Source organism: Mobula hypostoma, chromosome 29 (assembly GCF_963921235.1).
Source record: "Mobula hypostoma chromosome 29, sMobHyp1.1, whole genome shotgun sequence".
Lineage (NCBI taxonomy): Eukaryota > Metazoa > Chordata > Chondrichthyes > Myliobatiformes > Myliobatidae > Mobula > Mobula hypostoma.
This window is the reverse complement of record NC_086125.1, coordinates 24,826,546-24,841,509: the sequence shown is the minus strand read 5'-3', so window position 1 is coordinate 24,841,509 and position 14,964 is coordinate 24,826,546. Positions and strand designations below refer to the sequence as shown.

General features: G+C 43.0%; 1 protein-coding gene across 3 annotated transcripts in view; it reads right to left on the bottom strand.

Moving 5' to 3' along the window:
* Window positions 1-5,349: 5,349 nt before the first annotated feature.
* carm1 (coactivator-associated arginine methyltransferase 1) overlaps window positions 5,350-14,964 on the bottom strand; it is an 83,378-nt gene continuing 73,763 nt past the window's right edge. For all 3 annotated transcript variants that reach the window (XM_063035927.1, XM_063035928.1, XM_063035929.1), the window contains one exon: window positions 5,350-10,375. In XM_063035927.1, the coding sequence (XP_062891997.1) occupies window positions 10,233-10,375 (143 nt within the window). In that variant the 3' untranslated portion in view covers window positions 5,350-10,232. The remainder of the gene's footprint in view (window positions 10,376-14,964) is intronic.

The window sequence follows — 14,964 nt, the reverse complement described above, 5'->3', positions numbered from 1 at the left end:
GAAGAAAAAGCATTTCAGGATGTATATTGTATACATTTCTCTGACATTAAATTGTACCTTTGAACCTAATTACTCATAAAATAGGGGCTGATATTTATCAAAGTCAAAATAGAAGACCACTGCAATCTGCCTAAACTAATAGCACACAAACAAGTGTACTTTTCATTTCTTTATTGAACACTTTAACCATCAGTCCAGGCTAGAAAATGTGAACCCTTGTATTTAATAACTATTAGTACCTTCTTTAGCAGAAAAAAAACCCTCCACCAAACGTTTCCTGTAGGCGCTGATCAGACTTGCACAAACGTGAGGACTTTAGACCATTCCACCATACAAAACTGTTTCAGTTCAATATGTCTGGGATATCTTGCATGAACAACTCTCTTCAGATCATACTACAGCATCTCATTGGTTTAAGGACTGGACTCTGACTTGGTCATTCCAAAAAAAAAAGCAGATTATTTTCTTCTTTTTAAGCCATACGTTGTTGATTTACTCGTGTTTCAGATCATTGTCTTGTTGCATCATCCAACATCTATTAAGTTTGAGGTGACGGACTGCCACCCTAACATTTTCCGGTAAAATGCCTTAATACAATTTTGAATTCATTTTTCCCTCAACAATTGCCAGTTAGGATGAGGTTTTGGTGTTGGCGTGCAGTGACCTTTTCCCTCCAAGCAGTGTGCGTTTCTGCCAAAAAAGTTCAATTTTTATCTCAGCCCAGAAGTGTTGTGGGGCATCCAGGTGCAATTTTTTTTTGGGGAGAGCAGTCCTTCCAAGAATATCATTCTTGGTCAGTGTCGACACATGAACAGACTTTAACAAGTTCTAGAGATTTCTGCAGGTCTTTTTCACCTCTTTCAACAATACATGGCATGCTCTTGGTGTGATCTTCACGGGATGCTTACGCCTGGGGACAGTAGCAACAGTACCAAATTTCCTCCATTTGTAGACAATTTCTCTTACTGCAAACTGATTTTGTAGCCTTTCCCAGCTTCATGCATCTCTACAATCCTTCTAAGATCCCTGAAAATTGTTTTGATTGAGACACCGTACACATAAACTGATCTTCCTTGAGAAGAGCAAGATCTGTCAGCAACCTGACTGTGTGTCTTTTAAAAAAATAGGGTAGGGCAACTCTACAATCCACGCCTCCAATATTTTCTCAGTGATTGGAACACTAGCTGTTGTAGAAGACATTACCACAGAGGTTCAGATACTTTTTTTTAAAACCTAGACTGATTGTTTAAATGGTATACCCAGTATTGACAAGTACAATTGTCCATGTTATTACTTTAGGCAGATTGTATTAGATAGATACTTTATTTATCCCAAAGGAAATTGCAATGGTACAAGTTTACTGATATACAATATTAGAAGATAGGAATAAATAAAAAATGAGTTACTTTAAACAGCCTAACAGGAGGGGGTCATCACTTTCCCAGCTATAGGTTGACTCATTATAGAGCCAGCCTAATGGGCCTAATGGCCGAGGGCAAGAATGACCTCGTATAGCACTCCTTGGAGCAGCGTAGTTGTCTTAGTCTCCTCTGTTCAGACAAGGCGGCATGCGGAGGGTGAGAAATGTCCAGAATTGATAGGATTTTCCATAGGGTCCTTTGTTCTACCACAGCCTCCAGCGTGTCCAGTTTGACTCCTATAACGGAGTTAGCCTTTCTAATCAGTTTATTGAGCCTGTTGGCATCGCCTGTGTTAATGCCACTGCCCCAGCCCAGCACCGCATAGCATATTATACTGGCGACAACAGACTGGTGGAACATGTGAAGGAGAGGCCTGCATACTCCTCCGGAAGTATCGGCGACTCTGGCCCTTCTTGTACACAACCTGTGTTGGTGCTCCACTCGTCTGTTGTCCAGATGAACCTCCAGGTACTTGTAGGTCCTCACCATCAATAGTAACAGGGAGCAGTGCGGGCTTAGTCTTTCTAAAGTGTGATCACATTTTATGAGTAATTAATGTAGAAAACTGTTATTGCAAAAGGTTCACAAACTTTTTCTTGCAACTGTACATTTCCACAAAATAATGAATTTCACATTAGTGATATTAAACCCAATTCTGATCAACTCCATTCCTGCCACATTGGATACCAATTTGCTTATTGACAGAACTGGTGCATTTCAGGTGCCCTGCACCTGGCCCTGACACACCGAGAAAACAAGGACACTTGTCAAAATGCTGACTTGTCCTGACGAAGGGTCTCGGCCTGAAACGTCGACTGCACCTCTTCCTATAGATGCTGCTTGGCCTGCTGCGTTCACCAGCAACTTTGATGTATGACACTTGTCAAAATGCTGTTTCTCAATTTTAGTTTAGCATTCAACACTACTGTCTCACAGAGCTTGGCCCTACTCCTCGGTCTAAATACATCAATGTTGGACTTCCTAACCAACAAAATCTCAGATAGTGAGGAGGCACAACTGCTCCTCCCTCCCCATCATCCTCAATATGGGTGCCCCCCAGGACAGTATGCTAACCCATTGCCGTACACACGGTCAAACACCTGAACAATCACACCAAGTTCACCGATGACATGACAGTGGTGGGGCTCATCACCAACAATGACAGTGCTTATGGAGGGGTGGTGGAGAGCTCGAGCCCTGGTACCAGGTAAATAACCTCTTCCTCAATGTCAACAAGACACAGGAGATAGAAAACCACAGAAAAACTACAGCACAGAAACAGGCCTTTTGGCCCTTCTTGGCTGTGCCAAACTATTTCCTGCCTAGTCCCACCGACCTGCTCACGGACCATATCCCTCCATACACCTCCCATCCATGTATCTGTCCAATTTACTCTTAAATGTTAAAAAAGAACCCGCATTTACCACCTCGTCTGGCAGCTCATTCCATACTCCCACCACTCTGTGTGAAGAAGCCCCCCCCCATGTTCCCTTTAAACTCCCCCCCCCGCACCCTTAACCCATGTCCTCTGTTTTTTTTCTCCCCTAGCCTCAGTGGAAAAAGCCTGCTTGCATTCACTCTATCTATACCCATCATAATTTTATATACCTCTATCAAATCTCCCCTCATTCTTCTACGCTCCAGGGAATAAAGTCCTAACCTATTCAACCTTTCTCTGTAACTGAGTTTCTCAAGTCCCGGCAACATCCTTGTAAACCTTCTCTGCACTCTTTCAACCTTATTAATATCCTTCCTGTAATTTGGTGACCAAAACTGAACACAATACTCCAGATTCGGCCTCACCAATGCCTTATACAACCTCATCATAACACTCCAACTCTTATACTCAGTACTTCGATTAATAAAGGCCAATGTACCAAAAGCTCTCTTTACGACCCTATCTACCTGTGACGCCACTTTTAGGGAATTTTGTATCTGTATTCCCAGATCCCTCTGTTCCACTGCACTCCTCAGTGCCTTACCATTAACTCCTATAGTTATCAGCTTCAGAACACATATCCCCTTTACTTCAGGAAGCAATTTCAAACACTCAGGGGTGCTCACCACACAGATCCTCTCACAGTCCCAGAGCACGTTCTACACATTCAAGTTGGTACACGTCTACTTTCTGAGGAAGTTAGACTTTGCGAATCCATACTCACGTCATTCTAGTACAGAGTATCCAAACAATCTGCATCACTGCACTGCAGTGGGCAGGAAGATTCTACAACGGGTAGTCAAAACTGCCCAACTCATCACTAGCACCTGCCCCCCCCACCTCATCAAGGAAATGACAGAAAAGGACCAGTAACATCATGAAGAATCCCACCCCCTCTGCTCATGGACTGTTGTCCAACTTTCATTGGCAGCTACAGAGCATCCACACCAGGATCACCAGACTCAATTATTTTCTCCAAGCAGCAAGGGCGATCATCACCACCACCCAGCAGAAACCTTATGAACAACCTAGTATCACTTTATTGACATGCAATGTATAAGCTATTTTATGTATTTATATTTATTATTGAGCTCCATCTTTTTTGTGCTGCATCAGATCCAGAGTAACAATTATTTTGTTCTCCTTACACTCATATACAGGAAATGACATTAAACAATCTTGACACTTAGTTGAGTACAATCCATACTGAAGTCCTCTCGATCCTCTTTCCAGACACCTCTGCAGCCCTGTCACCAAGATTCTTTCTCCTCCACATCTGGTTCCTAGCTACCCATCTCCAACATAGGACTGGCAACCCTATCCCATCCTGCATCTCCCCATCAATGACTCCTCACCTTGATCCACATAACTCTAGCCTCAACCCTTCTCTTCACCTCCCCCCTCCACTCTGTCCTGATTCAGCATCTCAACATGAAAAGCCAACTGACACTTCATATGACCTGCTCAGTACCTTTTGTTGCTCCAGATTCCAGCATCTGCAGTCTCGCTCCACAAATTTTGCCCAAAATGACATAGTTGTATAATCAGAAAATTATGAAGGTATTACAATGGACCAGGTAATAATATTTCTCCCACATGGGACATATCCCAAAGGTGGCAACACTCATTTGATTCTATAGAGCTGTTTGAGAAGGGTTGGGGACAGGAGGCTTCACAACCACTCATGGTCCATGCCTCCCAGCTGCTTGTTTTACCATCCAAGTCAATGAATTAAAATCCCAAGTATAGGGAACTTGCCAAGTGCCCACTGGAGTCATCTGCCTCTGCTGAACTGTGACTGATAAACTGAACATGCAACGAAGTTCAGTATCATCCATTTCTCAAAGATCTAACCAAAAGAACCAGAGCACATTTTAAATGCCATTTCCATAGTTGTCTCGAAATCACCATGATGAAGGTTGTCATGTTTTGCACAGTAGTGGATAGCAGCATATAGTAAAGACGCGATTCTACAGATGCTGGAAATCCTGAGCGACACACACTGAAGGAACTCAGCAGGTCAGGCAGCATCTACGGAAATGAATAAACAGTCCACATTTTTAGCCAAGGGTCTTGACATTTTGTGTGGATAGCAGTGTAATGCTTTACAGCATCACCAATTAGCTTCAATTCCCAATGCTGTCTTTGAACATTCTCCCCATGACTGCATGAGTTTCCACTGGGTGCTCCAGTATTTAATGACGAATGGGTTATGGTGCAAGTTGTGGGCATGCTATATTGGTGTTGGCAACACTTATGGGCTGCCCCCAGCACGTTCTCTGACCGTGTTGGCCGATGCATTTCACTACATGTTTCAATGTGTTGATGTACCTGTGACAAATAAAGCTTATCTTTCATAAATAGCAAATCATGAACAAAGTGGTAATTCAATAACAACTGAAGACACCTCATCCAAGAATACTCACCTAACCGGAGTTGGCAGGAGAGGCAAACCAAATAAAGGTCACTAACAACGTATGTAATATTAGTGTTTTATTTGATAATTCATGTATTACAGGATTATGATTTTCTGACAGTCTATCAATCTCATGTCGCTGTAATAAAATCTACACACAACACAGATGAACAAAGATCTATCCATTCTACATAAACATTTCTAGATTACGCTAAGACACTAAACTACAAAATGGTAAAATCCTCTAGCAAGGGTTGGATCAGGATAGCTGTAAATGGGTTAACTAGAATATAGTTCAGGGTCAACATTGACCCTCATTTGTAAAGTAAGAGATTTTAAGAACAGATGGAGAAACATTCATCCTGATGTTTTGTACCAGTCATGCAGGGAAAACATTTACAAGGTCATTCTCACTTCTCTGTTCATCAGATGAGTGACGACCCACAAGATATTTGTTCACACCTCATGTACCTGCAACCCCAGTACAAAGACTACTAAAAATAAAAAAGACCACTTACACGAGAATAATCCCAAACTTTCAAATGGGATCCTCATTAGTAACTCTGAACTGTTCCATTCCAGTTTCACCAGTTACACTCTGCTGCCTGCCCATCTAATCGTGGATCAATTATCCTTGCTGTCAGCCACTCGTGATAATTTATCACATTAAACCTTACCCATTCTATTATTTTTAATCCTTTTTACTGTAGAAATATTCTACAAAAGCTGCCTAATTGAGGAGAATGAGGCTAAAGTTGAAGTCATTGCCTGCTCTATAATACTCAATTAGGGATCACACTGACATAGGAATACTGGTGCAAGAGTGCGCACTCTTTGTAAAATACTGGCTGCACACGTTGCACCAATATTCAGCAAATATCGGTCACTCCAATAAACCTGGTAACACCCGGCAAGTGTTCTTTCAGCTGCGCACAGTCAACTCATTTGTGCCCACAGAGCCCAGGGGTTTCACAACAAATGAAGGGCTCCAATCACAAGCATTGGACAGCTTTCTGAATCCATGTTATGTGCCAATATACCTTCCAGGTACGTCTGAACAGAAACTTACTTTCTCCCTCTTGGTGGCAGCATTAAAAGCTGAAAACACAGCCAAGTAAATACACTTAGCCCATCACAAGCAACACTGCAATACTGTTTGATGTTTAAGCCAAGCAAACATGATGGACAAATAAAGGTTTGTGGTGGAGTAGAAATATTCAGCATTGTGTATTCTAAAGCCATCTACCTGTACACAATCATCCTAGGCCACAAGGTCAAATGGGGGATTTAACCAAAAGCAAAATCCCAGGATAAAGCTGCAAATAATTTCATGGCGAAGTGTGGTGGCAACTTAAACATCACACACCATAAAAACTAGAGCCACTGGTTTCCCATCAGATTCATAGGCACATACACTCCTATACTCGTGTTCATAACTACAATTCTGGCCACTTTGGGCTGGAGATGTGCCAACGTGCACAAGCAGCAAGTCAATGATACTCAATGATTTTACTGGATGGTACTTGAAGATTCATTAGCCAAATGCCATTTTTTCCCTCACATGATTCAGTAACTGTGTGGAGTGACATCAGGAATGCGAACATTCTGTATTAAAAACTAAAATCCTCATCAGTAGCTGATGTCTTAGGGCATGACAGAAAAGTCACACGGCTCAGATTCTGTCTGGACTGAAAGGCATGGGAGAAGTGGGTAAGAAGTCTTACATGCAAGTGTACACAATGAACGGTATTTTCAGATAATACCAAATTATAAACTACTTCTCCACCATTCCTCCCCTGCCCCCCACAACCAAAGGGAAAACTAGACTGGTGTAAGTAAGAGTTAGGGATGGCAAAGGAGGCAGGTTAGATGGGGGCTGAAACTAAAGTGAGCAGTGTTGGGCAAACAGCTAATATTACAGCAGCAAATTAACACGTCTGATTGTAATTTAAATTGAGACAGTAGGTAGTGGTGCTGCGGGCTCAGCTCTGGGGAACCAGGTTTGATCTTTAACTCAGATTGTTCTTTCTGTGACCAAATGGGTTCCCCCTCAGGTGTTTTAGTTTCCTGTCAAAGACTCTCTGGTGGTAAACTGGTGATTGAAAGTTGTCCCTATCATTGGTATGTGCAGAAAAATCAGAGAGAGTTGACATCCACGCAAGAGGGAATAGGAAAATGGACCAACACCATTTTTATGCTGCTTTGATTTAACATAACAGGGACTCAGCAAAAACTACTTTTATTTACTTATGTTTGGCGACCATTTCCAGAAGTAATTGTGCCAAGCTTGTTGTGATTAAAAGGACAGGAGGGAGATGGTTACAGAGAGGGGTTCATCACCAGTTCAAATGACCTTCCGTGACAACCTTCAAAATAAATTACTCCATGCCAGTCTCAGAATCAAATGGGAATTTGTGGGAATGCACAGCTAGATGAAAACAAGAGACCCAGGTCTCTCCAGATTCCAAATAGTTAACACCCTATTCCAAAAACTGAAGTAGTTGAAGAACACACAATAATCTGGGGTTATTGTACAATACAGGGAACTTGGTTCTACTTCTAAATTCTCCCCAAATGCCCAAATTCCCCAAAGATTATTGTAACAGTGCAAGAAGCCCAGAATTTTCAAGCATTAGATGCACATTTGGTGGTTACCTGGGGCCCCATTAACAAGATTTCTGTGCATGTCCAATTACGTGTTGAATATAAACTGATCTACCAACACAGTTTACAAGTTACTTTACCCAAGTAACATTTAATCATTCACCCTTGTAAACAATCAGGTCACCTGAAGAGTGAAGCTGGAATCTCAAAAAGCTTCTTTCACAAGCTGCAGATGCCTGCTATAAACAGGCCTGAAATTGCCATGTGATACAAATGAATTCACTTTGTGATGCATTTGTGAAGGGCTCTTGGTTAAACATCTATCAGATTCATACCAGAAATGCAGGTGAAGGAGCACCTACCAGTTCACTTCAATTCTTGCATCATACAAAATAGGTGATGAGATTTTATTGCAGAGGTTAAGTTTCTCTAACATACACACACACATCACTAAGGTGTAACTGACCCGTTCATACCAATTCTACCCTGATCCTCAACATTTCACGTCACTATATATCAAATAGGAAACCAATGTATACAGCAACGTTGCTGACTTGCACAGGGATACAAGTACTTCTTCCTATCCATCCCAATCGTTCCAAGGTTTGTCCTGCTGATGTACTCTGCATAACTGCATTAAATGGAGACATGAAAAACGAAGGCAGCCAAACTGAGCCAGGGCACAAGATTTTGGAAAGGAGCCAGGTCGGTTTAAATAGTCTCCTCTATGCATACAAAATGCCTTGTATGACAAGACATCTAGAGAATTTACACAGTCTACAGAATTTAAATAAATTCTTTCTATCAGAGATTGCTGCCAGCAATTGTACAACTATTTCAATAGAAATATGGATATTGCTGCAAGTAATCAGAAAATGCATTAAAGCAGCGTCATTTCATCTACATCTGATAGAAAAGTGAAGTTTCATTCCCGTCAATCTTAAGATTTGGAAGTTAATTATCAGAGTTTGTGCAAGTAAAATTAATTTATCTGGAGTGTGGAGTACAAAATCCTGTACCCTAACTGTGGTATCCCACTGCTAGAGAATACTTAAAACCCAAATTAGCAGCATCTCTTCACAGGTGTAGGGAAACAAATTCTAATGTATATACCCACACAAATTTCTGCAAGAGCTGCCAGACCCGTTTCAAGGCCTATATGGCACCAATAGCACTAGCACTGGTACAGGTCACCCAACCTACTATTTATGTAGTTCCAACCTAAGAATAAATCAAGATACAAATAGCACTGAGAAATAGCTGGAAAGAGCCAGGCAAGGACACGGCACAGGACCCCATTCACTCTTCAATATAAAAGTCTGCATGCAAAGCAATAGGAATCACATTCATGTTGGATTCAGTGAAGAGATGGCTTCTTCATAGTCTGTCCTGGCACTGTTGAGCACCAGATTTGCTGCTACACAGGTATCTGCGGCTCCACATGGCACAGTGGTGTGACAAGACTTGCATTGCTGCTTTTCTTTTGAGGTGATCCTGCAGAATTGTCAAAATGAAAAGAAACAGGGCAGGCAGACAAAAGCAAACAAGACAGGTATCAAGGACTGGAGAATTTTTATATATTTAAAAAAATATTTTTATATATATAAAAATTCCTCATCCTTTACTACAGCTAACACCAGATCTGCAAAACAGTCCTTCACAGAGCAAGCTTAAAGCTTCTCACTCGTAATACACTTCAAAAGGACCTAGGAAAACATTGCTACCAGTCTGTTGGTACTTAAACATAAAACAAACCAAAAAAATTAAATGAAACCATTTGTAAATACCAAATACATTTATAATATGCAATCTGTTTATACCCAAAGTCTTTATTTGTAATCGCTAAAATTTCCAACTGATAATCGATGTCAATTTGAAATTGCCAAGTGATTTATTTTGGGGGTGATGGAGGGAGAACAAGGTTGAGGCATATCAGGGAAGGGAAACCTCCCATCAGCAGCTGGCTCCATCACACTGTCGTATCTGCAGCGGAAGGTATGCTATTATTTGTCTGCAAGGATTTCTAGAAGACAAACTAGTGAGGAAATCTACTGACTACAGACCAATCGCAAGATCAGACAGCAATCATTTCACCCTCCCTTTTTTGCGTATATAAAACTTTACAAGTCTGGTATCAAAGAATCTGCATTTTATCTCCATGGTAAAAACCAAAAAAAACCCCAACCCACCCCTCTCACACACCCACTCCCTCAGCTCAGGCTTAGCTAAATCTATTGACAATGAATTTGGAAAATTCATAGACTTGTTTTGTGGAGGGAACTTAATCTGGATTTGGTTTTTATTCCTCTTGAAAGTATCAGTTCTAAAAGGTCAGATGTGGTGTCATGAACTCTTAGCTGCCATAGTGCATTGTGTTGGTGCTCATGGACATCGGAGACGCCATGGAGATGGCAGGACCACCCATGGTGAATTGACTGTTGATTGAATAATGGCTGCTGCTGGCAATAACTCCACCCTGTCCACCGCTTGAAGACCCTAAGAAAACAGAACAGAATAACAAATAGCCATAAACGACAAGTTGTTTCCCCAGATAAAAATCGCAAACTATTTTTTAAAAAAGGTAACTGAATTTGTTAATACTAACAACCTTCCCTACTTTCAGAACCCATTTCTACAGTAGCTCCAGGTAGCTAACTGGTTCCTTCTGTTGTAAAGCTGCAGGATTCCCGAGCTAATGAACCCAGTGTGGATTGTCTGTCACTCATTCTGTGAGTGGGTCAAGCAAATTCCCAACTAAATAGATCATCCCCGCTTGACTCCTGATTGAGCCGGGCTGGAAGACTGTCACAGACAGAAGACCAAGAGTTCTTGTAGTTCAGGGAAGAAAGGAGAAGGGATGGTAATGAGAGTGAAAAAGCAAACTTAAATCTTCTCCACATTCAGCTACCATTCATTCTAATATAACTTTGCTCCCATACAAGTGATGCAAAGCACGCCTCATCAGTAAAACTACATTTAATGTAGCCTGGAGGATGGGGGAGGGGGGGGAGAAGGAAGGGGCAACAGCCTCGTTTCTCTATCTGTCCTGACAAGCTGTCACTGGCCAAGGATCAATTCCTTCAGCAGACTGAGGAGTGCCCACAGGTTGGTTAATTATGGGAAACTGTGAAGACAGCATTTATTAGCACTTACTTCATTCTTAATTATGCCATGTATGCAATCCCATAGTTCATAGTAGTTACAGTTTCCACCCCCATCCTCCTCACAGCCACCATAATAGCCAAGCCTCTTTAATTTTAAAGAAAAATCATAACTTATGACTGAAATATACTACGTGCAATAAAAAAATGTCTTAGCAAGTTAGTTACAGGAAGCAGCAGCATATAGAAAACCTTATAAAGGTTATAACTGGTCAACTAAAAAAGTTGAAGCTACCCAATCAGACACAGTGGGAATGTCCATATAAATTAATAAAATAACTTTCAAACTTTGAGGTGCTGATTTTGCCTGAGGAGAGCTCACTGTAATTTTAGTACAGGGTTTAGAAACTTACTAATCAGATAATAAACTTTAGATACGAAAGCAACACTTCCTAGGACTCAACTCAATTCTTGTGCATTCACTCTATGGGAAGAGTGCATAAGCCAAAGAAACGGAAAATCAGTCATATCTTGCTACTCTTTTCTCCCAAGAATCCCTCTAAGAAATAAAAGGAAATGTATTCTGGGACACGTTAATGAATACACAATTCATTTCACAATTTAATTTAGCTGGGAAATCAAGTCCCGTTGGCAGTGGTACTCAAAGGGTTAACACAATATGTGATTTCAATGACCAAGCTGATAGAATGATCCTCTTCCAGCTGTGTTAAGTTAATCCATTTTAACCCAAACAGATATGCCAAATACAGTTTGGGCCAAGCTTTGCCATTCCAAAATATTTTGAAGATAAAAGAATAAACCAAGAACATGGGGCTTAAAAGAGTGCCAATTTCATTATGTTTCAATGACCTATGACAAAGCTCATCTTTAAAGACCTGATCTAACCTTCACTTCCCTGGAAGAATCACCATAGGTTATGTTGAGGTGAGGGGAAAGTTGGCATATCTGTTAACAGCATATTAAAATCTAAACTTTAATCTATATTCTGATGATGGTGGAGGATTGCTACACCAGCCACTCAAGCACTAAAAGGTGATGAGGCCCCACATTTTGCTTCTGCATCTACTTTCCGTTAAGATGCATGAACACACAGTAATGTGCTTCAAATAAGTGAATAATTTTGCCAGACAATTCAGGGCAATGCAATTTTTGAGTTCAGAATCAATGCTGTTTCAGAAACTCTAGGTACATGTGTGTAGTGATTCACCCAAATGCAGGCCCTTGTAGACAGTTAAAGTCACAGTCTTGTGCTTTACAATCATCCTACAGACTACAGAGCGGTTACAGGCTCTGTCAATCCACTCCTGGTGTATCTGGTGCAGTTTGGGGTGGGAAGAGAACACTAACTCATCCTTAATACTGGGGAGGGGGAAGAGGAAGAGGAAAGCAGGATATCACATTACTTGAAAGTTTTAAGTCAATCTTATTGCTCAGCTAGTTCCCCTGATGGAAAACTTCTGATGTTCCAAGTTGTTTTGCATGTAATAGACCCTTCTCCTACTCCTCTGCCCAAATACAAAAATGGCAAGCAATGCTACACAATTGTCTTTTGTCTAAAACCCTTTCTCCTCCCCCTCCCAACCCCACATTAAGATGAATTCTCTAAACCAAAAACAAAGATTTGTGCATTAAAGACCCTTGTCATCTTGTTTATAAATATTAAAATTAGTAGCCATAATAGACTACTGCTTGGATGATTATAAATTTTGGACACACCCATTCTGTCGCTATTGGAAGCACAAGCTTTTACAATAGCGACACATACCCCAGTCATGATCTATGGGAAGACACAGGGCCTTTAATCAACACTTCATAATTACCAGCATGCTATGAACCTTACTGACAGAAATCCGGCTCCAGGCACTTGTAGCAGCCTGCTGCCAATGGAAATCCTAAAGGGAAGGGAGCCTGGAAAATGATGAGCCAAGTGGAGAACAAAACAATCCCATCAAAGTCATAAACAGCCAACCTTACAGCCAAGGTTCCAACTCAAGGTCACTCTTTTCCTCATTGGGAAATCCAATATTGTACCAATAAAGTTTTAAAAAATTATTAAAGCAACTGTACAGACTTTTCAGGCATTTCCAGGTCACTGACATACATTTAAAAGGAAAAGTTAACCGACATTTATCAGAACAATTAAGTGGGTTCATTATTAAAAAGGATCAACCAATTCAGATAATATGGCATATAGTACAACATTTACACATCTGAGGATTCCCCATGAGGACTGGAACCATAGCTGTACGCTGGAGAGCTGGTCTGCATATAGGGGGGGTAGGTGGTGGGGAAGGGTGGGACGGACTTGGGGGATGGGGTGGGGAAGAGAGGAGGAAGAGGGATGGGGAAGGAAGGGAGGAGGAGGGAGGGGTGGATGGGTTGAGGGGACAGACAGGGAAGGGAGGGAGGGAGGACAGATGTGGTGGGGGGAGGGAGAGGGAGGGACGGATGTGGTGGGGGGAGGGAGAGGGAGGGATGTGGGGGGGGAGAGGGAGGGACGGATGTGGGGGGGGAGAGGGAGGGACGGATGTGGGGGGGGAGAGGGAGGGACGGATGTGGGGGGGGAGAGGGAGGGACGGATGTGGGGGGGGAGAGGGAGGGACGGATGTGGGGGGGGAGGGAGAGGGAGGGACGGATGTGGGGGGGAAAGAGAGGGAGGGACGGATGTGGGGGGGAGGGAGAGGGAGGGACGGATGTGGGGGGGGAGGGAGAGGGAGGGACGGATGTGGGGGGAGAGGGAGGGACGGATGTGGGGGGGGAGGGAGAGGGAGGGACGGATGTGGGGGGGTGGGAGAGGGAGGGACGGATGTGGGGGGGTGGGAGAGGGAGGGACGGATGTGGGGGGGAGGGAGAGGGAGGACAGATGTGGTGGGGGGAGGGAGAGGGAGGGACGGATGTGGGGGGGGAGGGAGAGGGAGGGACGGATGTGGGGAGGGGAGGGAGAGGGAGGGACGGATGTGGGGGGGGGAGGGAGAGGGAGGGACGGATGTGGGGGGGAGGGAGAGGGAGGGACGGATGTGGGGGGGAGGGAGAGGGAGGGACGGATGTGGGGGGGAGGGAGAGGGAGGGACGGATGTGGGGGGGGAGGGAGAGGGAGGGACGGATGTGGGGGGGGAGGGAGAGGGAGGGACGGATGTGGGGGGAGGGAGAGAGAGGGATGGATGTGGGGGGAGGGAGGGACGAGGTAGAGAAGGGAGGGAGGGACGAGGTAGAGAAGGGAGGGAGGGACGAGGTAGAGAAGGGAGGGAGGGACGAGGTAGAGAAGGGAGGGAGGGACGAGGTAGAGAAGGGGGGAGGGGTGATTGAGGGGAGGGTGAGGAAATAAAAAAGGAAAAAATGATACAAAAAAAAAACCGGATTGATTCGACTTGCACAGGGAGATCAACTCAAATTTCAGAGAGAAAGACAAAGTGAAATGCTGGAATTACACAATGGAACTATCAGCCGCTCCAAAGAGAAAGCTGAGCTACCATCTGGCTTGAAGAATAAACACCAGAAAAAACAACTCATCTCACCCCTTTCCAGTGGCTGATAGGACTCCTGTGAATTTGTAATACTTGTGGATTATGATAAACTTACATGTTAAAGGTCACTAAAGTATTAAAAAGGAGTAACATGACTGTCAAGCAATCAGAATAAATACCCAGGTTTCAATCAGTATTATTGACAAAGACCTGGGGAATGTGGTCTGACCAGGAGAAATGTACAGGGACTCCATCAGAGGCAGATAATTATTTTCTTTTAAAAAAAAGGAGGAATGTATAGGGATGTATAGGGCCCCAAAGTGGCAGATCCACAATTTTTAAACTTGTGCTTTATTGAGTAGCAGAACGGACTAAAAGACAGAGTGAGCTGCCACAACAAGCCTCAGGATCAAACTATGTAGCGAGGCAGAATGCATGACCACAGCCTTGGTGCACTTAGCCTCTGTTCGAAAGGTTACGTCAACATGAACACTAGCCT